The following is a 27,931-nucleotide window of genomic DNA, read 5'->3' on the forward strand; positions in this document are numbered from 1 at the left end:
CTTAACCTGAAACTGTTCTTAACCCGAAGCACCACTTAGCTAATGGGACCTCCCACTGCCGCTGCACTGCCAGAGCATGATTTCTGTTCTTATCCTGAAGCAAAGTTCTTAACCTGAAGTGTTATTTCTGGGTAAGCGGAGTCTGTAACCTGAAGTGTATGTAACCTGAAGCGTATGTAATCCGAGGTACCACTGTACAGGAATTACAGGAGAAATACAGCATGTAATGAACCTTTATTGTGAAATATTATTTTTATCAATAAACTTGCTTTCTTGTTTACAATTATTTGCCAAGACTTGTTTCTTTCTTAATTTCTTTTGATTGAAGTTATTCAGTTGGATGATAGCATTGAGAATAAGAGCCAATCCCATTAAACTGCTGTTACTCTATGTGCAGTATGGATATTAAGTTTGCACATTCTACCACCTGTTCAGCATGGGATAATGCTTGATTCCTGTATCCCATATCTCCTCAGAAGGAGTGACCCCTATTATTAGGCAAAGAAAGGTCTCGGCCTCAGGTATTGAATGCTGGGGGGCAGGGAATGGCAGTGGTAACTTATTTAAGATAGTGGTAGCATGCTCAGAGAATATTGGCACTACTAGATTACTTGCAATAGCCACAATTTCCAGACTATCTTCAAAGGCAGTCCCATGTAGAATGCATTGCCATTGTAAGTCCAGCTTGGAGGTTGGCACTGCATTAATAACCATGGCTAGCCTATCTTTATCCAGAAATGACCACAGTTATCACATCAGCCAAACCCAGGCATAACTCTTCCTAGCCACTGAGGTTTCCTGTCCCTCAAGTGACATGGATGTTTCCAGAAGCACCTGCAAGCTAAATACCTGCTCCTACTTGTTTTCTATTTTCTGGGAAATTTTTGATACTCATTTGTTTGTGAAGGACCCTCTTTGGTACATATCAAAGTATGCTGGATATAGTCTAGGGCACACTGTTTACATGGGACTCTGGCCAATGTAAACTGAGAGTGTGTTCGAGTAGCCAGCTACCATTCCCATACAGTTGTGCATTGAAATTGGGTTGGTTTGCTTCCAAGCAAACACATCAAGCTTGCTAATAACCTCATTGCCACCTTTCCCCATCCCCTATACTTTCCAGTAAGCAGTAGAAACATGGATGTGGGTGGGTGTGAAAGTGCAAAGGTATATAAAGTAGAAGAGTGCCTAATGCTTATAAAAAAGAGTAATTTTAAAATGAAAAATAAAGCAAATTAGTATACTTAATGCATCATTAATAACATTCATAAAGTCAGCTCCATTTCAGTTTGGAAGCTCAGAGCAAGACTTGAAGTAGCTTAGAAGAAGTTACTTGTACACCCCCTTTAATTATTGCATCGGATAAGGATGAGGCACAAGAAAAAATGGCCGAGAAAATTGATAATTGCATATCCCACTATAAATTATTTTGTTATGGGCATGTTGGAGAACTAGTCAATTATTCTTAATATTTGGGAGCTACTTTTCAGTTCGCTCTGTCCTATTCACTTCAGATTGAATATGATTATGATTACCAGTGTTCATACTTCCCATATGTTTTGACATATGTTTTGATAGTTCTCTGCTCAAAGAACCAATAACATGCATGTTTTGAGAGAATTTTTTAAAAAAATATTTTGTTGAGAAAAATCTGAATGCAAACATATTTTATTGGATATTTTTATTTAGATTAAAAAGAAGCTGTAGACTGATGTGCCAATGAGATGGGTTGGATCACACACATGCTAAAGTTACATGGAGCAGAAATAGACTAATATGACGAACCCTGGATGCAAATCCACCCGTCTGGTGCATATGATGTTCCATTTTCACCGTTGCAGACATAATTTTCTCAGCGACTGAATTCACTGGGGAAATCAAGCTTCTTTTTAGCAATCTGCATTTTGAGGATTATTTTCTTCAGTGCTGCTTTCATATCCTTATTCCTCAACGTGTAGATCATAGGGTTGAGCATTGGTGTAACTACACTGTACACCACAGCTATGATTTTGTTCAGGTCAAAAGATGAACGGGTAGTTGGGCTTACATACATGAAGATCACTGTCCCATAATATAGAGAGACGACAGTAAGATGGGAGGCACAAGTGGAGAAAGCCTTGTGGCGCCCATGTGAGGAAGGTATTCTCAATATGGTTATACTAATGTATATATAGGAGACAACAGTGGACAGAAACGTGCTCAGAATCACCATAGCAGAAAGGAAGAATACAATCTTCTGTGTAAGAGATGTGTCTATGCAAGCCAGTTTTAGTAATGGTGGAATATCACAAAAGAAATGGTTTATCACATTGGGTCCACAAAAGGGTAAATTCACCACCACTATGGCAGCTACCATAGGGGCCAGACAGCCTCCTGCCCAGCAAGCAACGACGAGAAACACACAAACTCTTTTATTCATGATTGTTGAATATCTGAGCGGATAGCATATGGCCACATATCGGTCATAGGCCATCACTGCAAGGAGGAAGCACTCAGCTGTCCCAAGAAAAAAGAAGAAGTAGGACTGTAGCAAACAGGCAGCGAAGGAAATCGTGTGCACCCCCATCAACAAGATGGACAGCAGCTTAGGGACTGTTGAAGATGTATAGCCAATGTCCAAGAAAGAGAGGTTTCCCAGAAAGAAGTACATGGGGGTTTGAAGGTGGCTGTCTGTCTTAACTGTTATGATTATGATTATGTTGCCAGTCATTGTAAGAAGGTACATAGCAAGGAAGAGAAAAAATAGGGCAATTTCCACCTTCCTAGTATTAGGGAAGCCCAGAATAATGAACGTTGTCACTATGGTATGGTTCAGAGGTTCCACAAACCAGTATTCTTGCATCTACAAGAAACAAACAAACAAACAGTATTGCAATGTCTTGTCTTCTTATTTTTTAGAATCCCTATAAATATCACCAAACTATGCAAGACACTCTTGGCTTTGTCCCCATCCTCTTCTCTCATTAAGGTGCAAGTCTGTTCACAAACACAGAAAGGGCATGGGTATGGATAAACTATTGAAAATATGAATTTGAAAACTGGAAATAATAAAAAGTTAGAACAGATGTTGCAATCATAGAATTATAGAACCAACTTCAAGACAAAATGTTCCAGCAGAATTTTGCAAAGTGCAAAATTTCATAGGGTTTGTTTTGGTTTTTGTGTTAAAGATTTCTTTTTTACCGTTGAAAACAACATTTCTGGATGTGATATTTCTATGAGAAGTCTTTGCACAATGCTAGAGCATCTGCTTTGCATGCAGAAGGCCCCGGGTTCAATTCCTGATCTCTCCAGGTGGTGCTGGAAAAGAATCCTGTCTGAAACCTAAGTAGCCACTGATTGGCAGTGTATATAATACTAAGCTACATGGACCAATAGTTTGACTTCATATAAGACAGCTTCCTATATTCCTCTAATGGAAGCATGGAGATACCATGAAGTTTAACCTAGTGCAAAATATTAATACAGATTTGGAAATTATTTTTGAAGTGGGTATACAATTGTACTAAAATTAATTAATAAACTCTTCAGTAGCACTTAATGAATTGTATCTTCATTGGCAAGAAGCATTTTCATTTCCATCTCCTTCCTGATAACTGAAGGCTGGGATACAAAATCTGTAGCTGAAATTTTATGCAAATAAGTTGAAAGTCCGGGAGGAAGAATCCGTCCAAAGATACTTTTGTTGAATTGCTGACAGGTTTGTTTGTTATTAATAATATTCTCAGGCTGCAATCCAATGCATGTTCAAGGCATGTATATTGAACTGAATAGGACTTTACAAGTAAATAAGCATAGAATTCATAGAATCATAGAATCATAGAGTTGGAAGAGACCACAAGGGCCATCCAGTCCAACCCCCTGCCAAGCAGGAAACACCATCAAAGCATTCCTGACAGATGGCTGTCAAGCCTCTGCTTAAAGACCCCCAAAGAAGGAGTGGATTCTAACCCCACTCATCCCAGGATATATTACAATATAATTCTTCTCCTTGTCTCATAGATTTCAATAGGAGGTAGTTAACCATACACTTATTTTGGCTGGACTGCATCCTGAGTTTCTTAGCCTTAGGCAATTTGAATACCTAACATTTACTGATATATTTAGATTAATTTTATTATTTTTAAATAAACAAATAAGTCCATCTCACTGGACTATGAAGGACAAACATCTTGATGGAGTGGGGGGGGGGACACAAAAGCAATAATGATAAAAATGAAATTAAATCCCAGATCTGAGTCACTGCAAACCAAATTAACACACTGAAACAAAAAATGCAACAGACTTACTGTACAGGCTTAAAACAGTCACTTGGAGTTCAGGGTCTGTTTTTGTCCTTTGTGTCTATCGTAAAAAAAAAAAAAAAAAAAACAAATTCATAAACAAGGACTATTGTAAATGAATCCAGATATGTTATAATAGTTGTTTATAACCTGCAATGAAATAAACTATAGGAGAAATCATCATAAGCAGTGTCCTTTTATTCCAAGGCAGTGAGCCCTGGCTGAGATATCAATTCTTATTAGTAGGATTAGTATCTCCAAGAATGCACGTCTCTTGGGTTTGGAACAATTTAGCCTAGTGAGAATTAAATGTATTCATGTGTTTTTAAATAACGAGAAAATAATATCTAGGCAAGCAAGTATAGGTTATCTTTTCAAAAAACAAAAAAAAACAACCCAAAGCTTAACCCAATGTTTTCTTCCCAATGTATTCAGACGTCTCCTGTTGCTTTCAAACACCACTTTCCCCCTATCATTGTCTCGCCATACTCATTGTCTCGAAATATAACAACAGAATACTTCACTTATGAGTAAAATAGATCTTTATTCAGGCAAGTAACAGTATAGGCTCAACATTACAGTGGTACCTTGGTTCCCAAATGGCTTGGCTCCCGAACAAATTGGCCCCTGAATGCTGCAAACCCGGAAGTAAGTGTTCCAATTTGTGAATGTTTTTGGGAAGCTGAACATCCAATGTGAATTCCATGGCTTCTGATTGAGTGCCAGAAGCTCCTGCAGCCAGTCGGAAGCCGCGCCTTGGTTTTCGAACGGTTTTGGGAGTCGAACATACTTCTGTAACGCATTAAGTTTGAGAACCAAGGTACCACTGTATAGGTTCAGCAGCAGATAAAGGAGGAGTAGGAGTTCAGGAGCCAAACAAGACATTCAGAAATTGAGAGAATTAACAGAGATGTCCCAACAAGCTTTTGAAGATGAAAACATCGTAGGCATCCTACTCTCATCTATGGAGGTGAAGCCTGATTCTCAGTGAAAAGACAGCACCATTCCTTTATGTTTCCTCTATAGCCTCTGCCATCTTCTGCTCAGCCAACTCTAGCATCCAGTTGATGCCCTCCCCTCCTGTCACCCTTGCTTTTTTGGGGTTTCTAAAAATGAATTTAAAGAGATTTTCAGCAGACTACTAACAGCAGACTCCTAAGGCCTTCTCAGTACTGGTGCCCTCCCTATGGAACATCCCTTCAGTAACAAAGGTGTAAGTAAAATGCTCTTCTCTTGCCAGTCTTATTCACATTAAAAGCTTATCTTTGGGGGGGGGAGGAACATCCCTTCAGATGTCAAGGAGATAAAGAACTACATAACTTTTAGAAGACATCTGAAGGCAGCCCTGTATTGGGATTTTTTAATGTTTGATATTTTACTATGTTTTATATATGCTGTAAGTCATCCAGAGTGACTGGGGAAACCCAAGCAGATGGGTAGGGTATTAATAATAACAGTAATAGGAATAATTATTATAATAATAATGTTTTCTCAGAAGTAAGTACAATTGGATTCAGTGTGGCTCACTCATAGGTAAGTGTGGTTGCAATTGAAGCCCCAACTTGCAATCTTGTATTGCAATGCTTGTTGACATTGGTTATAAATCTGCTCTAATAGGATAATATTGTTAAACATAAGAAATGAATTAATTAAATTAATGGTGGTGTACTCAGAGTAAACCCACGGAAATTAATGAACATGTCCACTCTGATTAGAACTAGTATTGAATACCACCCTATCTGCTTCAGTTTTCAGCAAAAGCAGTCCCTATTTCTAAAATTAAAGGGGCCTGCCTTCCCAGGCACTTTTCTCATAAGGTAGATGACCAAGGAAGATGTGAACATTTAATTGTCATCTCCTGTATCTTCTCCATCTCTACAGTGTGATTTTAGGCTGATACAAAATGAGATCCAACAATACCACAGATGTGGGTGGAGATCGTATTTTAACATTGAATATCTCCCCTCCTCAGTACCAAATAATCTCATACATTCCATTTAATGAAACATAAATTGTCAATTAAGCAGATGGTCAGGAAGTATGGCACTGAAAATGAAATGAAATACATTTTGCTGCTCTCACAGTTTTTAATCTGAACAGCTAATTATTCTCAGATAAGTACATAGGAGGTTATATGGCTCAGCAAAAGCACTATATAGTTCACTTCTGGGCTATGTCTTGCTGACTTGCTGTTCATTGCTGGAAGCAACTGGAATCGCTGCAAAATAATTCTCTCTATGGTTCAATAAAATTAGGGTTGCAATACATCCAGGAAAACGTGGACATGTCCAACATGCCCTTCCAGGTCGATTTTTTACATTTTTAATGAAATGTCAGAGGGGTTGGGGCTAGGGCTCGGATGGCTTGGGCAGCTTGGGCTTGGACTTGGGCTGCTCTGCATGATGCAGCCACTGCCAGCCTGAGCTGGGGAAAGAGGTGCACAGGTGGAGCAACAGCCACACACGACCTCGGTCCAGTATACCTGGAGGAGCATCTCCACCCCCATCGTTCTGCCCAGACACTGAGGTCCAGTGCTGAGGGTCTTCTGGCGGTTCCCTCACTGCGAGAAGCCAAGTTACAGGGAACCAGGCAGAGGGCCTTCTCGGTAGTGGCACCCACCCTGTGGAACACCCTCCCACCAGAAGTCAAAGAGAAAACCAACTACCAGACTTTTAGGAGGCATCTGAAAGCAGCCCTGTTTAGGGACGCTTTTAATGTTTAATAGATTATTGTATTTTAACATTCTGTTGGAAGCCGCCCAGAGTGGCTGGGGAGACCCAGCCAGATGGGCGGGGTATGTATAAATAAATAAATAAATAAATAAATATTATTATTCCCTGGCTGAGGATGGCAGTGGCTCAGGCTTTTCTCCTTTTTGCTCTTCAAGATATGGTAACCCTAATGAAATTCTTTTTTCTTAAAGAATTGGTCCCTAGTGTTCATTTCTGGCTTCAAAACAATGATGTACATTTTAGGGACAAATATGCATCCCAGCAACCCTGCACCAGAGGCCAGGATGGAGAAGATCTCCACAGCCACCATGTATTTGCCTTTGGTACTCAGATAGGCTGGAATGAAAGATATCCAGACACTGCAGAAGACCAACATGCTGAAGGTGATAAACTTGGCTTCATTGAAACTGTCAGGCAGTTTCCTGGCTAGGAAGGCCACTGTGAAGCTGACGCTGGCCTGAAAGCCCATGTAGCCCAGGACCATGTAAAACATGGCACCTGCGCCTTCATTACATTGCAACACAATCTCCTCAGGCTGTGTGATCATATCAAGGTCTGGGAATGGAGGAGAAGTGAATAGCCAGACAGAACAGATGCCAACTTGAATAAGAGAGCCAAAAAGGATAAAATAGTTTGATAGTCTTTTGCCCACCCATTTCCTCATCTTGCTTCCAGGCCTTGTGGCCATAAATGCCACAACCACAATGATGGTCTTAGCCAGGACACAGGAAAGTGCGAGAGAGAATATGTTTCCAAAGGTAGCTTGTCGAAGAAGGCAGGTCACTTTGCTGGGTCGTCCGATGAACAGCAAAGAGCAAAGGAAGCAGAGCAAAAGGGAGATTAGCAGAAGGTAGGTAAGGTCCCGATTGTTGGCTTTGACAATGGGGGTATTCTGGTGTTTGATGAATGTTCCAAGAACCAGGGCTGTGAACAGAGCAAAAGAGACTGCCACAGAAGCCAAACTGATTCCTAAAATGTCATCATAGACTAGACAAGTTATGACTTTAGAAATACATCTGTTTTTATTGTTGTTTGGATGTTCATCTTCTGGACATTTTTCACACTTATCTGCATCTGTAAGAAATAAATATACTGTCTGAATAACAGGTACATACCTCTTTTAAATGTCTTATGTAATATGGCCAACCTGCTCCATGTGATTGCATGCTTCCTATTTTTTGGTGCCTCCTTGGTCTGAAAGCAACCCAAACTAAAACAGAGTGCTTTCTGATGAGTAAAACACTTTGCAAGGATGGTGAATTACCGGTAATGCAGGTTGGGGGGGGGGGCTGTTGCCTTCCAAGTTTTCTTAATTGAACTACAGCTTCAACCATTCCTGACCATTTACCATATAGTTACTGCTGATGGGGGTTGCAATCCAACAACATATAGAGAGCCATCTCTGGATTAATAGGTCAAAAACAGCACAGAGCTGTTGTAGAAGTATCACCCTTGAATAGGGTTGCCATATTAAAAAAGCAAAAACCCAGACACATTTGTAGGTGGGCCATGGTGCGAGGCAGGAGGTTGGGTGAATGGGCGGGCAGGGGATGATTGGTGGCAGCGGGGTGAGTGAGTGATAAGCAGTGGTGGGGTGAGTGCGCATGGGACCTGCCTGAATGGGACATAACCCACAAGGTGACCTGGAAGGTTGAGTGCACTCCAAGCGTGCATGCAATACACTGCCGGCCCCCCAGAGCCCTGCCCACTCCCATGTGCCTTTCTGGTGCCCCTTCCCTCCATCTCCAAGTTTCAAATCTGTGCCCAAGCCTCCTTTCTCGGCAGCACTGGCAGCTGCGGTGCTGTTGGCTGGTGCATTTATTTATTTAAATAAATAGATTCCAAACCCGGACATTTTGGGTAAAATGCTAAATTACACCTACATGGGCATGCTGGTGCCCAAAAAAGAGGACATGTCCAGGAAATCCTGGACGTATGGCAACCCCACCCTTGAACAGGTAATATCCTGCATTGTCCAGTTGTATACTTTACTGTCAATCTGACACTAAACTGTTTTGACGAGCAGGGTAATTATCCCCCCACCTCCTCCAGTGGCAATTTCCTATAAGATGAAAATGCACAAATAATTTGTAGTCCCTTAAATTCCAAATCTTGTTCCTGTGGGTTATGAATTCCAGAAAACAAATGCATATGCATAACCCACATTTATCCTACCATGAAACCCTAAGTGCAGGTGGTTCCTAGGTAGTCACCAATCCAGCTGCGAACGAAACCCAGTTTTGCTGAGCTTCAGCAATATGTTGGCCTGATATACGTTCAGATCAAACCCTGGGGCACTATCTGGTTTTCCTGTAGGTTACAGATAACACCTTGAGTATTAAATGAGAAGATGAAATAATGGAGAAAGGCATGACTATTTGAAAAGAGTACTAGATGTAGTTTCTTTCAAAAATTAGATTGTAGAGATTTTTGAATCACATACCTACTTGATTTGAAATTGTCCCGTCTGCACATTTGAAACAATCATAGCAGCAAGATTGTTCTGCTTCACGAACTTTTCTGTGATATCCAAAATGGCATCTTTCACTGCATAAAGAATGGGGTACTGCCTAACAAAAAATACAAGGGAATGTAGTTTAAATCAGCATAATTGGATTTTGATTCAATGGTTTGAATTTTGTTTATACACCCACCCCATAAAAGCCCTGGCATATATGGAAATAAAATTGCCTATTCACATCATTCACTTTGCCTTTAATGTATCTCAAGACTCTTTGTTGGTTTTGCTGCAAGAGACTAACAGGGCTATCCCTCTAGAAATTCATTAACTTTGGAGGGGAACATGCAGGGAAAGTCATCGATCTAGAAATACCAGTTGATGGCTGAGACATACATGTCTATTGTGTGTTATGTAAATAAATGTGTAAATACATATATTTCTGCATCAGTGAATGATAAAATAGAACACAGACTTGTGCAAAATATAGCAATTCCAGTGTAGCAGAAAATGCTAGGTGTGAATGGATGTTGTAATGTATTAAAGCATGCCAGTATTTTTAATAGGAGGGTGGACAACAAGTGCAATAAGGCCCCAGGAATCACATTCAGCCCTCCAATCTGAGGTTTTCCGTGCCTGTTATAACAGAATTAACATTTTGTATCCTCTCTATCATTTCTTTCTTTCTATGTAATAAAAAATAAAAAATGATAATAACATTGTCACTGACATTAACAATAGGAGAATACACCATCAATCCACATTCAAAACTATTGATTCATATAGGCAGTCTAAATAGGACGGGTAATTATAAACACTGTGTTCAAATATCTCAAATTCCAAAGGGATACAGAGGGAGAGTTGGTCAACACTTTAAACTTTTCTTCTTGTTAAAAAGGGGTGGGGAACTCACATGCCACATATTTAAAGGTAAGCTGACACTCATCTGAAAGTTGCCACATACATTCTGAAGTCAGTTTTTTCAGATAGAATGTAATCACACCTTCCCTAATTAATATAGCTATTAAATACTTCTTCTATTCATTAAGCTGGCTAGCTTCTACTTCTTTACCAGAAAACCAGGGGACATTTTTAGTTATTCTAGACAACACAATATATTAAACGGTGAAGCAATGGCTGTGGGAAAGGCTTCTATATATTTTTTCCACCATTAGCAGACATTGTACCCTGAATTGGGTTGCAGCCTCTGTTTAGTTGTACACTTCACAGGTTTTCCAACAAAAGTGCTCTAACCCTTCCTGTTACACAATTACACAGACCTCAGAATATCAGGGAACCACTTAGGGTGCTAAATACGATTGCATCAGCTTTCCTAATTTCAGAAGTTGACCAAAGGTTTAACCAAATTGCCAAAATATATGATAGGAAAATCTCCAAGAACTCATAGAAAACCCTCCAGATCCTGGGGTAGGTCATACAATAATTTTCCCCTCAAAGGAACATGTACAGAAAATGTGCAGCAATCTTTAAAACTAAATTACAAGTTTCAAACATAGATGATTGGAAAAGAAAATGCAAATCTGAAGGTATTACACACCTGGAGTACCTACCAGCTTGAATTTGTTGGGCCATATAATGTCACGTTCCTTCATGTAAACTTTTTGATCTGAGGAAGCATGAGAAACTACTGTTCCAACTTTTACTTTGGTGAAAGAATTGTTGGGGAAAGTAACCATGTTAAGAATATCATATCCAATGGATGATTCCAAGTATTCATTGAAATATATTTCATCTCCAGCACTGTTGTTAAAACGGATTTTTCTCAAAAAAGGGTGAAACTAGATGAAAATGCAGAACGTCAGAATTTACCAAATAGAGAAAATGTTTGCAAGCATGTTCCTGGCAAGGCGATGCATAAATTTCAGTGCTTACAATGATTAAGTTGTCATGTTGAAATGGTTGTTTGATGGCAGGGGGGAAACGGTCTAACTATTATTGAGTTGTATTCTTCCCTAAATTGCAAAGATGACACAATTTTTCAGTGCTGCTATGCATCAAATTCCCCCTCCCTTTTTAATTGTGTATTCATAAATCAATTAATTAAAAAAAAAAACCACCCCAGAATGAGTGCAACATTTTTCTTTCGGTGTTGACTAAATCTACTCTACTAGCATTTTCCAGGTGAAACCTAGTATTCTTCCTCACTAGTGCTCCACACCATTGACTCTTGCTTCCAGGAAATAAAATGAAAATAGAGAAAGGAAATAAAACGAAAATAGAGACACAGAGCTTTGGAAAAAACAAGGAGGGAAGAGGGAGAAGGAGCAAAATAATAAAAAGAGATGACCAATGAAAGTATGTCCTACTGTGTTCCACAATTGTCTCAATTGTGTAATAGTTATGTATACTGAATTTTTTTAAAATAAATTGTGAGATATGAACTTTTTAGCTTATCTGCACTTACCTTTCATCTGTGCTGTCCAGGCACAGTCTGCACTTTACAGGCAGAACTAAGAGGAAGTATCACAGAAAAAAAAATTCCAACACATACCACAAGGTTCTAAGTTAATAATGAATAATACCTCATGCAGAACTGTATGATCTCTATTTGGTTATTTTTAACACAAAAAAGAGCATCGGTAAAATACATGAAAGGCTTCATAAGGTGTACAGGGCAGCCTACACAACATAACATGAGTACACAATTGAATGTCTAATTTTTTAGCCCATTTGTAAAATGCTAAGACAAGATCCACCTAACATTACCTCCCATTGTTCCATTCTCCAAAGGTCCAATCTGAGTGCTTCTCCCATCAACATCCTTCTAGAATAGTACATGACATGTAAAGAATGTGCCAAAGCATAGATGGCATTGTAGATTGCATAGCTCTCGCCAGACATACTCATTTCAAAAATAGTATTTGGAAGATGCTCCAGCATTTCCTCCCCAGAACAGAGATTGATATTTACTTCAGCCGCAAATGAATTTGAAATTGAACACTGAAACATAGCATACCAGAACTGTTGGATAAAAAAGTCATTTTGGTGCTGGTAAGGATTGAAGTTCTGGAGAAAACTCCAGAATCCTGGTACCTCCTTTCTGTGGATTGCCATGGACAAGGAACCATGGAAGATTTTGAAATCCCACTCTTTAAGCAAAAAGGCTGAGGTCAAGTCCCACTGAGCTGGTATGATCCAAACTTTCTCTAAGGGTGTCTTCTTGAATGGTTGATGTAGATATAACGTTAACTGAAAAACCTTCATGGCATAAGTGTCTCCATATGCAATGATCACATTGGCTGTGGTCACACTAAGGGCAAACAAACCCTCTTCTTTATAATGAAACTTATATCCATATTCATCCATTCCACTGAAGGCGACATGTGGTGCCTTTTCTGCGAAAGCAATGCAGATGTAATTCCTACTGAACACTGATTTCAAGCGTAGCACAAACTGAGCTCCATTGTCATCATCGGATACAATGAGTCCAACCCATGTCCATCCAAAATACCTTATCAGCTGCACTATTCCTTCCTCCTGAGAGACTTCATTTGGAACCATTTGGTAGAAAAAAGGGAACTGAGGTTTATCCTTTAGTGCTGGGTGAACTGAACTATAACTGAGCTATGTAAGAAAGAACATAATGATTTTTTTCATTTTCATTTTTTGCAGTTCTGAAAAAGACACAAGAGCCTAACCGCACACAAAAGTAGTCCCAGTAAGACAGGTTCTTTCTTAGTATAATTTTGAAATTTTCACAGAAAAAATATTCTTCTGAAAAATCAGATAAGAAGGACCTGCCAGCCTCCTTTTAAACTTTCTCTTCTTATCTTTCCACATGTCTGCTAATCTTCCTTTATAGTATGAAATGGGAGACACTAAGAGATAAGAGCAAACATGGGAAAATGGAGACCAATCCTTTCCTCCAGCAATCTCTGCTGTGATGCCTTCTGAATTAACAATAGGGCATGGCAGAATTTTTAAAAGGCTACTTTTCACATGAAGATTATAATTTCTATCCAAATTTTTATTCCAAAGCCACTCTAATGTGCAGCATCTCCTTAATCATATTTTAATTATCATCTCTCTTCATTCAAGGAAAATATATATAAATATTAACAAATTCTGATATAACAGAAAATGTCTATTCCCCCCTCATTCTGAGGACATGCAGATGAAAAATGAATGGCTCAATTAATATTGTTTTCCAGCTGAAGGCCTTCAGACAGTGTTTGTCACTGCCATATCTCAAATTTTAAATAGAAGAGAGATGGGACTGAAAATACAAATTTTCAAAAGGAAGAATAGAATGATCGTGATGGTCTGGTAACACCACCAATTGTAATATCAAGTTAATACTCTTGACATTGGTGGACTTATCTGCACCTGAAACAACATTGCTTCTCAGGGTTGCATTCCTGGTTGACCTAAGGAGTGTTTTTGCAGTCCCCTAGGAAGAGATGGGAAGAAGGATCTGCATGGAACACCATGTGGAACAGAAAGATTGTTTCCCTCTGCAGGTTCTGTTTATGCTTGGAATTAATCAAGTCCCCATAGTTCAACCCAGCTACTGTGCCCTTGTGTTTATTTCCCCAGGCTAAAGAGGGTTTCTCTGCTTCCTTTATAGCAGGGAAGCTCATTCATTTCATATCACAGAAATAGTGGCAGACAAAAGGCTTCATGTGTTTTCACCTGCATAAAGTTGCTGTTAGACAGCATCAGCGTGTGCATATGAAATATGAAATAACAGAAAATGGCTATTTCCCCCTCAATCTGAGGACATGCAGAACTCAGCTAGGAACTCAGCTTGTCCATGCTGAACAAACAAGTAAATCAAATACTCGGTATACAATGTAACTTTTAGAGTCTGTCAGAACTTGATAGACCCACCCACTCCACAAAAAGAAAGGAGAAAGGGGAAAACAAAAAAAGGCCAAGAAGAAAAACCAGCACTGAAACTTTCAGGTCTAGATAGCAGCACATGGTGTTTGTATTGATCTTCAACCCTTACACAGATTCAATGAGAGTTGCCCCCCCCCCACGTTCCTTGGATGAATATGATTTAATGTCCCCTGCACACATTCCCACCTGGGGAATCTTATAAAGGCCTAAGACGGTGGCTATCTGCATGGAAGTGTCAGATCTTAGCCCTCCAACAATTGCTGAAATCTGGGGTTTCTTCCCACACTTGAAATTAGGGAAACTTTCTTTTTGTGAAGACAAAAGGCTCAGGATGATATCATAGCTCATCATTTCAAGGTTTAAATTGTCATAGATGTGGAACCCCAAGGTAACATTGGGTAAGAGTTTTGGATTCTTGTTGATCTCATCAATAGCAAAAAGGATAGCAAACACATGTTGGAAGCGCTTCAGCAGGGGCCTAAAAGGAAATAATTTAAGGATTATTTGTTCATTGTTATAGCTGTTGCAAGCACATTTGAAATCCAGAAGAAATCAGAAAAACAGAAGAGTTAAACAAAAACAAACATCACTTGACCTAACTTACTATTGGCTTAAATCTTGCCAGCTAGAAGAGAATGATTTTCAGTTACTTTGCCTGAAAGTGTTTTTTTTTTTAAAAAAGCTTACACACAGGACTCAGCTACATTAGTTTTCTAAAAATCATTTAAAATGTGTTATAACACTGTCACACCATATGGTGATGTAGAGTTTGGTCTTTCGGCAACGTGATTTCCCGTTATGAGGTTCACAACATGTTTTCCTGAAATGCTTTTTTGATGTGTCTACATCCAGCCTCAGTGTCAGGATGTAAGGTCTTACATTTAAACAGTATCAAGGAAAATCATTGCTCAGCTACAGAGTAGCCATAAAGCCACTGTGCCTTTATATGCTGCCTTGGGTTCAACCAATTGAAGACAACATGAATTTTAGTTCATGAAAACTTAGGCCAGAATAAATGTTAGTCTTTAAGTAGGACTTTTTGCTGCTGCTGCTGCTGTTGCTGCTGCAACAAGCAAAGGTAAATATTCCTCTGGAAGTTATGTGGTGGACATGAGTTGAAACGCAATCTGGATGCATAGACATCAGTCACTTTGCAGTGTGCACAATTATCACAATGTGCCTGCACTCTTCCACACTGGTTGGCATGAACTATCCAATCTCGGGGCAGGATAGATTTAAGAGATTATTTCTCAACACCTTCTTATATTTAGTTACTTGGCACTGTTATTGTGACGGTCATGTTTGAATACTTCCGATTGCTCCATAACCTAATTAAGTACAGAGTTACTGCATCACATTTCCTTGCATACCCTTAGGCAAAATCTCAAAGGACTCTTCTTTTGGTGTGGGAATGTGAAGAGATAAAAGTTACTCAATGCTGTTACTACGACATCAAACTTGGAATTTACATATTTGCCCTACATTCAAATAAAGCACACTTACTGAAACACATTTTTCTTGAAACACATGGGTATGCTCGTGAAGTTCTCATGTGAATTAGAACTAGCATGCAATGATAAAATTCCACCAATGACATGCTTTTTAGGCTTATAATAATCTAAGTAACAATTGTTGTCTCCTCCATGACGCCCCCTGAAGTTGTCACTGATAGCCTGTGGCAGCAACAGAAGGAGCAGAAGCAAGAACAGCATTTTGGATCACAGCAGTATAGTCAATGACTCAATCATTCATCCGTTCATGTGTACAAACAGCTGAAATTACACTCCATGTTGTAGACCTGAGCATCTGATCTGACATTATTCACTCTCATTTTGGTGGAGCCTTTCATGCTCATCCTTGCATTTCAAGAGCAAAGAGCATTTATAACAAATGTCATGGCCTTAATAACTATATTATTTTCAATTGATATTCATTCTATTATTTACAATTCGGAAGTTGCATCGAGATATCCCTGGAGCTTTGAAATTAAGAAAACCTCAATCACCACATTTGTGATAATTATAAGGGAGTTAGTCATATTTTTTAAAACCTTTTACTTTTGGAGGTCTCTGTGCTGCACAACAGTTGGTATTGATTTAAAATAATATAACCAGAAATTTACTAAAGGCCATTTATAATTGTCTGTGGATATCTAGCAGGTGTTTTCACTGTATTCTTTTTGGCACCTGCTAAAAATAATAATAATGATTGATGGTTGGACAGGGAAGTTGAGATTTAACTCCGTATTTTCATCACAGATAACACTGTTACCAGACTGCAAAGCCTGAAGGCAGTCTTGAGCACAAACTCTAAATGAATGTTAACATTATTTAAAATAAATAGGGGATAATGTCTCTACGGAAAATGTGATTATATTGAAATAAAGTGCATAAGTAGAAACAGCCACTGAAGTAGTGGTGTATGTTTGTTTTGGGGTGTATGTGATGCCAATGCATCCTAAGATCAAGAACTCAGTGGTTCCAATTTATCCATCTCTCTTTATTAGTCCAGAACCTGTTAATTCACAGCTGATGTTATCCAATAGTAACAGACAATGCATGGATGCATAATTAAACACATACTTTCTGTAATGGAAAGTTCTACATAGGGTGAGAGATCAAAATTCAGAGAATTTCAAGAAAATCATTTTCAGTGAAGCAGCTTTTTTGCATCTGGGAACATTCAAACAACTATATATGGAAAGTTATACTGTAAACAGCTTTGGGGGTTTCTATGGCAATTGAAATATTCTTAAAGTACCTTTAGTATTCTACTCATGTGCATTAGGTGGGGTTAGAGGAGCAACAATTTTTTTTTTCTAAATTGCTAGTAAAAATTGATTTGCTGTCAAAAGAATATTGCAATATTTATGTATTAGTCACATTTACACACCACTTTCCCTCTGAAGAAAATAAATCAACTTACATATGGTTCCCAGAGTCCCCCAGGAAGACAATCTTCATGTTCTTCACTTCTGAGCAAAATTATGCTATACAGATTCGAATTATCTTCCAAGTCTATTGTCACCGTACTATTATTGTTGTACATATTTATGTTCCACAGTTAGTAATAAAAAATAAATAATATGATCATGCAATTAAATACTATAGAAATTACTGTGATGAACTCTCTCAAGAGCCTTTAATTTTTGCACAGGCTGACAGTGTCTCATGGATGACTCTCTGCTTTTAAAATAAGGATATCAGTTTGATGGGATTAGTTTCGACACTGTCTTCCTGAGAGCTCCTTTCACTTCTTTGTTCCTCAGACTGTAGATAATTGGATTCAGTATGGGAGTAATAACAGAATAGAAGAGAGAGAGAAGCTTATCCACATTCAGAGAGTAGCTAGATTTGGGGCGTATGTATATAAAAATGGCTGTCCCGTAAAACAAGGAGACAACAACAAGGTGTGAGGAGCAGGTGGAGAAGGCCTTCTGGCGGCTCTGGGCTGATTGCATCCTCAAGATAGTAGAAATGATGTGGAAATAAGACATAAGGATCAGCATGAAAGGCATCAGGATTACAAATGCAGCAGCTACAATGATTTGGATTTCGTTCCAGTATGTGTCCCCACACACTAGTTTTAGCACTGGCTGGATTTCACAAAAGAAATGGTTGATGACCTTGGAGTCACAGAAGGGCAGGTTGAAAATGAAGGTGGTATGACCCACAGCCACTAGACAGCCACAAGCCCAAGAAAAGGCAGCGAAATGAACACATACTCTCTTTCTCATAATTATCTGGTAGCGCAGTGGATTGCATATAGCGATGTAGCGATCATATGCCATGATGGCTAGGAGACAACACTCAGTGGCACCAAAGAAGAGGAAAAAATACATTTGAGTAGCACATGCACGTAAAGATATGGTTTTGTCAAGAGCGACAATGTTCTCAAGCAACTTGGGGATTGTGACTGAAGTATAGCAGATCTCCAGGAAAGACAAGTTCCTGAGGAAGAAGTACATGGGAGTGTGGAGGGCAGCATCAACACTAATGATGACAATGATGATGACATTGCCAAATACAGTGACAAGGTAGATGCACAGGAACACTACAAAGAAAAGGATTTTGAAATATGGAACATTAGAAAAACCCAGTAAAATAAATGCATTCATTGAGGTGCTATTTTCTATTGTTTCTGTCCATACAGTAGACTTGGAAGAAAAAGAGAGGGACATGAATGAGAAAAAATATGGAAATGGAATTATTTGCATTTTTCAAATGATTCTAGAGATGCTAGGAAATTATAATTCACAAAAAACAATATCTCACTTGTCTATGAATTTTGCTCTTCAACAGAAGAATCAGTGCTGCAAACAGGACATTTTAACAACTACTTTTCTACTCTTGAGGCCAAATCCTTTGTGCATTTCATTAGTTGGACTAGTTTTCCTGCTAATTATATTGCTGGCAAATGAGTGATTTGTTTTATTTAGTTATTTATAAAAGAGAGCTACAATTAAAAGTTTGTTCCAATTAAATCTGCTTTGAGGATTCTGTTGGGCCATTATTCATTACCTAAAGACACTCTGCCTCCTTTAGTTCACTTGCCAACACCCCCCACCAAAACACTCTACTTGCTGAAATCTCTGCCCAAGTAAAAATATTGCCCCAGCTTCTCCCTTCTATTCTGCAACTCAGTTTTGCACCCGTATTGTCAGCTTCACCTCTCCCCTCTCATTTTCTGCAGCCTGCCTCTTGCAGCTCCATGGAAACCACCTTGCATTTTCCTCTTCCCACACATTGCAACTACTAAGAGTACTTCCCCCCCTTACACCCAGTTATGAAGCCAACATCCACTCAAATTCTGATTTCATATTCAAACCCATTCCCATGTCTCTTACTCCCTCCTTTTCTTTTCTTTTTTCACTCCTCTTTATCACCTTCAACCGCTTTTACTCCTTCCTCTTTTTTACTACAAAAATCCTAAATGGAGTTAGGATTGCAGCCTCACCCTGCAATCCTGTATTGAAATGTTTGTTTATGTTGGGTATTAATCTGCTCTAATGCTGTAATATTATTAGACACCTTTGATTTTCCTCAGAAAGGAAAAGAGAGTATAATAAATGAATTTATTAAATTAATTGTGGTGTACTCAGAGTAAACCCTCGGAAATTAATAAACATGTTAGTCTTGTCTATTAACTTAAGGGATCCTCTCTGAATACCACCCTATCTGCTTCAGTTTTCAGCAAAAGCAGTCCGTATTCCTGGAATTAAGGGGGCCTGCCTTCACAGGAACATTTCTCATGAGATAGATGACCAAGGAAGATGCAACTATTTAACTGTTACCTTCCGTATCTTCTCCATCTCTGCAGTGTGGTTTTAGGCTAATACAAAACATCGTAGTTGTGGGTGGAGATCGTATTTGAACATTGAATATCTCCCCTTCACAGTACCAAATATTCCCTATTGGATCCAGTCATACATTCCATTTAATGAGACAAATATTTAGTCAATTTAGCCAATTCAGCAGATAGGAAGCATGGCACTGAAAATGAAATGAAATACATTTTGGTGCTTTCAAGGTTTATTATTCTCAGATAGGAACATAGGGTGTCCTGGACACTATGCAACTTAGCACATACAATATACAGTCCACTTCTGGGCTATGTCTTACTGACTTGCTGCTCATTGCTGGATTCTCTGCAAAATAATCTTCTCTGTGGTTTAATGAAAATCTTTTTTCTTAAAGAATTGGTCCCTAGTGTTCATTTCTGGCTTCAAAATAATGATGTACATTTTAGGGACAAATATGCATCCCAGCAACCCTGCACCAGAGGCCAGGATGGAGAAGATCTCCACAGCCACCATGTATTTGCCTTTGGTACTCAGATAGGCTGGAATGAAAGATATCCAGACGCTGCAGAAGACCAACATGCTGAAGGTGATAAACTTGGCTTCATTGAAACTGTCAGGCAGTTTCCTGGCTAGGAAGGCCACTGTGAAGCTGACAATGGCCTGAAAGCCTATGTAGCCCAGAATAGTGTAAAACATGGCACCCATGCCTTCATTACATTGTACAACAATCTCCTTAGGATGTGTAGTCATATCAAGATCAGGGAAAGGTGGAGAGGTAACTAGCCAGAAGGCACAGATACCAATTTGAATTAGAGAGCAAAGAAAGATAATGTAGTTTGAGAGCCTTTTGCCCACCCATTTTCTCATCTTGCTTCCGGGCTTTATTGCCATGAATGCCAGAACCACAGTAATAGTTTTAGCCAGCACGCAAGAAAGTGCAAGAGAAAAGACGTTTCCAAATGCAGCTTGTCGAAGAAAGCAGGTCACCTTGCTGGGTCGTCCGATGAAGAGCAAGGAGCAAAGGAAACAGAGCAAAAGGGAGATTAGCAGAAGGTAGGTAAGGTCCCGATTGTTGGCTTTGACAATGGGGGTATTCTGGTGTCTAATAAACGTTCCAAGTACCAGGGCTGCTAGAAGAGCAAGAGAAAGTCCAGCAGAAGCCAAACTGATGCCTAGAAACTCATTGTAGACCAGGAAGCTTGTGGCTTTAGGAATACATTTGTTCTTATTTTTGTTGGGATATTCATGTTCCGGACATTTTTCACACTTACGTGCATCTGTAGGAAGCAATGAGACTTTCAGTATGACAGGTTTGTATAACTTGCAGAGGCATATCATAGTTCCTATGGCTTAGTTCCTATTTTCTTTCTGGCTTCATCGGCATACTAGGCAAACGAAAAAAGAATGACTGGTGATAGTTGGATACTCTTTGTGGAACAAAGATTTTGTTCAACTTAATGAGTAAAAGCTCTGCAGGACCTGGTACCTTTGTTGAAATTCCTTCTGCCTTATCAATTGCCCCAAACCCTGCAGACTTGGAGAGGAAATAAACTCTTGTTGCTATTGTTGTAGTGGTTCTTGTTTTTGAGTTTGTTGATGATGTGCCCTGGGTTTGGAAAAGCCCACATTCCAAAACAAATAAGGCCAATTCTGGCTTGGGCTGAGTTGGATTGATAGAACCTTTGTTTGCCCCAAGAGAGTTGTGCTACCTGGTGCAATCTGTTGCTGTGTGGTGGCAGGGTGTTGAGCTGCAGGCGTCATATTTTGCAGGATTGACTCCCAACTCTCCACCCCCTAATACAGCCCTTCCAGTCCTCTTCACAGTCCATCCAAGGCTGCAATTACCACAGCAACTGCCCAGTCCTTCCATCATCCAAAGCAGGTGGAGCTGAGCCCTGGCTAGGGAGAAGTGAGAGGGGAGCCACAGCCAGCATAACCCAAGCTCAGCCTAGGCCCAGCTATGAAGGCTGCATTGCAGTATTTGGTAGGCCAAGGTGGTTGCTGTGACAACAGCATCTTGGGAAAGGGAGATTAGGAGGTGTGTATGTAGCGGAAGAGTCATTATTCAATCTTGCAGGAAATTCCTTTGTAAACACCTTGCAGGGAATACACGTTCAAAGGATTGCCCTGTACCTCACATGATTGAACCCTTGCGTTATAGAAATGCTTAAGAAATATTGATCCCCCCCCCCATTTGATTCAGGGTCAGATTCAGGTAGGAGCACGTGCTCTCTGGATAGGTTAAGTTCAGGTCAGTCTGATCTCAGTCCCCAGATCCCACATTGGGGATTAGGGAGGGGGAGTGTGCACAGTTGCTGCTGCTGTTATAATTTCTTACTTTTACATCACCATAAGTTCCCAGGGCAGACTACAGCAATTTTAAAGTAATGATTAAAAACACTTTTTAAAAAATTACAATCAAAGGAATAAGGTAGGTCTTGAAAATATATATCTAAAAGGCTATGATAAAGGGATGTGCTCCCAGCATACATTGGAATTATATAAAGAAAGTCCCAAACAGTAGATGACATATAATGGAAAATCCCATACCTGTCTGGTTTGAAATGGTCCCTTCTGGACACTGGAAACAGTCATGGCAACAAGGTGGTTCTCCATCACGGACTTTTTTGTGGTATCCAGGATAGCATCTTTCAGAGCACATAGAAGGAGGCAATGTCTAATCATAAATGCAAGGTAATACAGCTTAATTTAATTCATCTGAAGTTATTGATTTTCACTGGTTTTATGTTGTATTTTAATTTCAGTGATGCACATGTGTGAAGAATTTCCAGTGATATTATTAATACTTTTTACAATGTATCCTACCCAGAGATTTTGGCTTTAAAAAAAAGTTTATAAATGCTTAAAAAAACCAAATAAAAATAAAAGAAGATATCTGTTTCTGGACATTGGCATTGTTAACATGTTGTTTGAATTGGAGTAAATGTTTCAGGGTTTGATGCCATTAAAAGCTTGCCATGCCATTAAAAGCATTCAAACTATTTCTTTTCCAATTTTTTTTTTACCACAATCACTTACATATTGTCTTTAGAATATTTTATATAAGTCTATATTATGTTTCTTTGAGAAGCATTTTTGAGAATTTCTAAGTCTGAGATCATTTTACATTTTTACTGTAATTCTCATTTTTTTATCCTTGCCTGAGATCAGTTTCAAAAAAACCTTCAGTGACCCATTTTATACAATAACTTATTTCCAATATGTCACAATTGGTGAAACTCCAGCTATGCTGGCATATTACTATTTATTAGAATTCTCCAGAATTAAACAATTCCTTTTTACTCATATTAGTACAATAGATTTTAACAAAACAAAAACGAAAGACCCAGAAGCCACTGAATTATGCTCTCAAAGGTCTCTTGGACAAAAAACATGTAAGCAACTTTTAATATACAGTCATAACTACTTAGCATAGATTGGAAAAGAAGAAGCAAGACTGAAGATAATTAAATGTGGAGTACCAACCTGGTTGAATTTGTTGGGCCATGTAATAGTATGTTCCTTGATGTTAACTGGCTGGTCTGAGGAAACCTGGGAATTTATCCTACCAACTTTCACTTTCCTGAAAGTGTTGTTTGGGAAAGTAACCATGTTAACAATGTCATATCCCATGGACAATTCCATGTTTTCATTTAAAAATATTTCCTCCCCAGAACTGTTGTTGAAACGGACTTTCCTCATATGCGAATGGAGCTAGATAGAAAGACAAAACCTCAGGATTTACAAAAGAGAGCTATGTTTTGCAAGCATGTTTCTGGTACAACACTTTGATACATTGCTGTCCTTATGTCATTGGTTCTCAACCAGTGTGCCATGGCACCCAGGGGTGACTTTAATGGTGGTCAGGGGTGCTGTGGGCAACACTGGCCTCGTTCCCTTTCCCCTTCCCTCCCTCCTCTGATGCCCTCTCGCATCTCTGTCTCCAAAAGGCTTTCACAACTGTTTGTTGCAGCAGCCCTGGCTACAAGCTCCCAATGTGAATGGTGCCTCTGGGGCTGGCCAGGGGGGGGCTTACCAGGCCCTTTGTGGGGCAGTGTGAGGAGGCACCTCTCTTTGTGGTGGGGGGAGGCAGCAGTGGCTGCCCAGAGGACTCCCAAGGAGAGGGAAGAGGAGAGGAGATTGAGGGAACACTCCACAAGAGAGGGTGTTTGAAAAGGGTTGAGGGGCTGCCAGCTGTGCAGGCAGGGGTGACATAACTGGGACCCTGAGCCCCACGGGCATGCCACAGAAAGAATGTAGTTGGGAGCCATGGACCCCAAAAATGTTGAAAACCTCTGACTTACGTTGTTGACACTTTTGTGTCCCTGGAAGAAATTCGTGCTATATGTATGTATTAGTATTGAAAGGCCCTGATTTCTTAATTATTGGGGTGCCTTCCTAGATTTCTAACAATACTCTCTTTTTCAATGCTACGTGTACCCACCACTTTGCAGTTAAATAAAGAAAAATAATAAGCTAGGGAGAAAGTCTTTAAAAAAGAGCAACAAATCCCAACATACAACACAACACAATAAAAACAAAGCTAATCTAAATAAAAATAAAAAGGAAGCAAAAAAGAGAAAGAGGAGGGGGGGAAAATACAAAGCCCTGTTTTAGAGGTAGATCTTAACCCTTGTTTCACACAAAAGGGGACAGATCCTCCTAGCTCTCACCTGGGAGCTTCCTTTTCTTTTCCCAGCCTCCCAGCCTGGGAGTCTTATGTGTAAAATGGGTGACTAAAATTAGCTGTCACTAATCAGATACAAATCATTTAATAAAGGAGGACCACATCATATTAATCAAATGTCAGTCAGTCAGTCAGTTAGTTAGCTTGCTTGTCTGCTTGCTTCACAGATAACTGAATAAGTGGCAGCACATCTTCTTGAATTGATCACATGCACCAAGATTCCCATGTCACCAGTGATTTTCATATGACAAAGTACTCCAACAACATTTGAAGGGCAAAAGTTTGGCAAAGGCAGATGTAAAGGGTCAGCATTCAGCCTTAGAGGACCATAGAACTGTGACAAAGCCTAATATTATTCAATGGATTTGAAGGTAAATATATTCAGTAATAAATTATAACAAGATAAACATAACATGAAGCCTTTTCCAAAAGCAGAGATTATTTTACATTGGCAGATCATGGATGTCAGTTGAGTATAAATCCAATCAAATTCTTATAGGGAATCTCAGAACCACTTAATAATAATCAATGCTTCTACCAGTACTTTCTTTCAGGGTTCCATTCAACCTAAAGCACATTATAGCCAACTATCCATACTAGCTAATTGTAACCAATCTTAACTAATAATTTATGTTGGATGTCCAATCTTCCCCACAATGTTGCAGGATAAAGTAAAATGATGGGTCCACAAAATTGTTTTTCACTTTTTCATATTTAATTAAAGATCTGCAAAAAAATCTTTTCATGTAGAAATATATGCTCTGCTTAAAATCATTTTTTCACTGAAAGGAAGCTTCATTGAAATATATGTCAGGCTTCTTGCAAAGCCACTTAGACCAGTGAAGGGTTTATCAGTGTTTCCATAATACTATTATAAAAATTCCACTGTTTTAATCTTTTGGCACAATCAGATTCTCAAATAGCTAAAAAAATAACTCACAGTTAAAGTAGTGTCACTAAATATAAAACATTACCTCCCATGGTTCTACTGTCTGAAGGTCCAGTCTTGCTCTTTGTCCCACCAATGACTTTCTGGAGGAGTAAATATCATGTAAAGCATGTGCCAAGGCATAGATTCCATTATAGATAGTGTAGCTCTCACCAGACATATCCAACTCAAACATTGTCTCTGGAAGGCTTCCTAGCATTTCCTCACCAGTGCAATTTTTGATATTTATTAGCGTCATAACAGAATTTGTGATGGAACACTGAAACATAGAAAGCCAGACTATCTGGATAAAAGCATCATTCTGATGCTGGTAAGGATTAAAGGTCTGGAGAAAGTTCCGGAATCCTGGCACCTCATTTCCATGCATTACCATGGACAAGGAACCATGGAATAATTTGAAATTCCAGTTTGTATGAAGAAAAGGTGAGGTCAAATCAAAGTGGGCTGAAATGACCCAGACATTCTCTAATGGCCTCTTCTTGAATGGTTCATGTACAGTCAATATGAACTGTAAAGGTTGCATAAGAGAAGTTTTCCCATATGCAATAATTACATTGGCTTTAGTCATACTAAGAACTGCCAGAGTATCATTTTCATAAAACATCTGGTTTGTAGTTTCATTCACCCTCTCAATGATGAGACCAGGTGCTATTTTTGTGAAAGCAACACAAATGCCATTCCTGCTAAATAGTGATTTCAAGCTTCCCAAGACCTCAGGTGTAGTATTGTCATAGGAAACAATGAGTCCAACCCATGTCCATCTGAAATATCTGATCAAATGTACTATTCCTTCATACTGAGAAGCTTCAGCGGGGACCATTTGGTAGAAAAAAGGGAACCGAGTTTTATCCCTTAGCGCTGGGTCAACTGAGCTATAACTGAGCTGTTGAGAAAGAACATAAGGTGTGAAAAAGACTTAAAAGCCTGGTTGCAGTTTAATTTTGTCACATAAAAGTAGTCACAGGTGAACTGGGCTCTACCTTCAAAGAATTCTGAAGTCTTCCCTGGGCCCAGTCAGAGTAAAATAGAAGAAACCTAATAAATTAAATAGCTAAGAAGGCACAGCTAACCACTTTTCTGTTCAATCTCATCCAATCACTGCTTAGCGGCTAATTTCTTCCAGCAGTTGTGAGAGGGAGGCAAACAATGTTATCCAGTATGCAGAGAGATAAAATAAAGTTGAGAAATGCAGGTCATGCACTCCATACCAGAGTTACTAACACTTATTTGGCCCAAGATATACACATTGACCTTCAGTCATCTCTCTGCAGCAGGGCATGGCCCTGACACCTAAATTTGTAGGTACCCAACCCCTTTGTGGGGGAATTTTGTGGGTGCTTGGGCACCCAGGACCCTAAGGAGTTGGCACCTATGCTCTGAAAGGTGTGGGGGGGGGGAGGTAACAAGATGGTGGTGGTGGGGAACTGGTGGTCTGGAAAGGGGCCCAGGGCCTGACCCTGTAGCATTTTATTTTATTTTAGTCTTTTGTGTTAGTCCCATTATTTATTTGTTAATTTCCTATTCCATATTTCACTTGTATGCCAGACAGAACATGTTTGGGCTTTCTTGCACATCAATACAAATCACATGTAAAAAAATTCCTGAAGAACTCATTTAGTGGTTTACTTTAATCATCTCATTATTATGTACTGTAAAATACATTTAATATTTTACTACCCTAATGACCATTTTGTTTGTCATGCCGTGTTTTATGATTTATGTGTATATAATTTTAACAAGAAAATAAAAGCATTTTAAAATTAAAATAAATAAGTTAGAAAGCAATCAGTATTATATATTCATCAACAGTCATAATATTCCTTACAAACCTTCCAATGTCCAGTTTCTATGCATATGTGCTCCATAGTTTCTACCAATATGCCCAGTATCTTTATCCCTTATGCACACAGAGTTATTTCGATCAAAATTACTTTTATTTCTTTATTTTGCCCTCCCCTCTTTTATTTGGTATTCTTGTACAAACATGTGAGAGGGAGAAGGAAAGAGAGTGGAAGTGAAATCACGCCTTCATGTCTCTTTCTGTGAAGCATCTGTTGATCTATTGCAAGAGATGTCTATCATACAAGAGGTCAAGTGGTCTGCCCTGTCCTAAAAACAGCAAGACTCTGAAAAAGTGTGCAAAGGTACTACATCTGGAGCATACCATTTAGTCTGCTTATCTCCCTGATACGGACTTTCCCAATCAAATGTTTGACAGATTCAACAAGAGGTTGTTTCTTCCATAATGAATTGGTGAAGAACATGATTCTACATATCCTTACCTGTGGCAGCTTATAGAGGCCTAAAATAGTGGCTATCTGCATATGAACATCAGAGGAAAGCCCACCAACAACTGCTGACATTTGATATTGCCTTCCACACCTGAAATTAGGAAATCTTTCTTTTTGAGACGATGGCCGGGTGAGGATGATATCATAGTTCATTTTTTCATCCAGGAAATTATCGTAGATGTGGTACCCAATGGTAATATTCGGCAAGAGTTTCGGATTCTTGTTGATCTCATTGACAGCAAAATTGATGGCGAAGGCATGCTGGAAGTTCTTCAACATCGGCCTAAAATGAGAGTCATTTACTTAGGTTTTTTTTTGTACATCTTTTAGCTGCTTCATTTGCATTTTCAAGACTCTCATAGGCAA

The 27,931-nt window shown here is 39.2% G+C and overlaps 3 protein-coding genes across 3 annotated transcripts; all 3 read right to left on the bottom strand.

The window, feature by feature from the left end:
- Positions 1-1,852: 1,852 nt before the first annotated feature.
- Positions 1,853-17,384, bottom strand: LOC117057884 (vomeronasal type-2 receptor 26-like). Its single transcript, XM_033168724.1, has 9 exons — positions 17,262-17,384; positions 15,840-16,009; positions 14,523-14,814; positions 12,201-13,058; positions 11,045-11,272; positions 9,459-9,585; positions 7,210-8,089; positions 2,917-2,968; positions 1,853-2,842 (listed from the first exon to the last, which is right to left on the bottom strand). Exons 1-9 carry the CDS (start codon positions 17,382-17,384, stop codon positions 1,853-1,855), a joined length of 3,720 nt encoding a protein of 1,239 aa, XP_033024615.1.
- A 154-nt stretch (positions 17,385-17,538) lies between these two features.
- Positions 17,539-19,064, bottom strand: LOC117058572 (olfactory receptor 10C1-like). The gene is made up of 2 exons (XM_033169811.1): positions 19,055-19,064; positions 17,539-18,467 (listed from the first exon to the last, which is right to left on the bottom strand). The coding sequence occupies exons 1-2, from the start codon at positions 19,062-19,064 to the stop codon at positions 17,539-17,541; spliced, it is 939 nt and encodes a 312-aa protein (XP_033025702.1).
- A 943-nt stretch (positions 19,065-20,007) lies between these two features.
- Positions 20,008-27,844, bottom strand: LOC117057885 (vomeronasal type-2 receptor 26-like). Its single transcript, XM_033168725.1, has 5 exons — positions 27,557-27,844; positions 25,300-26,157; positions 23,125-23,352; positions 22,189-22,315; positions 20,008-20,915 (listed from the first exon to the last, which is right to left on the bottom strand). The coding sequence occupies exons 1-5, from the start codon at positions 27,842-27,844 to the stop codon at positions 20,008-20,010; spliced, it is 2,409 nt and encodes an 802-aa protein (XP_033024616.1).
- Between the last annotated feature and the right edge of the window lie 87 nt (positions 27,845-27,931).

The sequence above is a fragment of the Lacerta agilis genome, chromosome 14, assembly GCF_009819535.1.
Source record: "Lacerta agilis isolate rLacAgi1 chromosome 14, rLacAgi1.pri, whole genome shotgun sequence".
In the NCBI taxonomy this organism is placed as follows: domain Eukaryota; kingdom Metazoa; phylum Chordata; class Lepidosauria; order Squamata; family Lacertidae; genus Lacerta; species Lacerta agilis.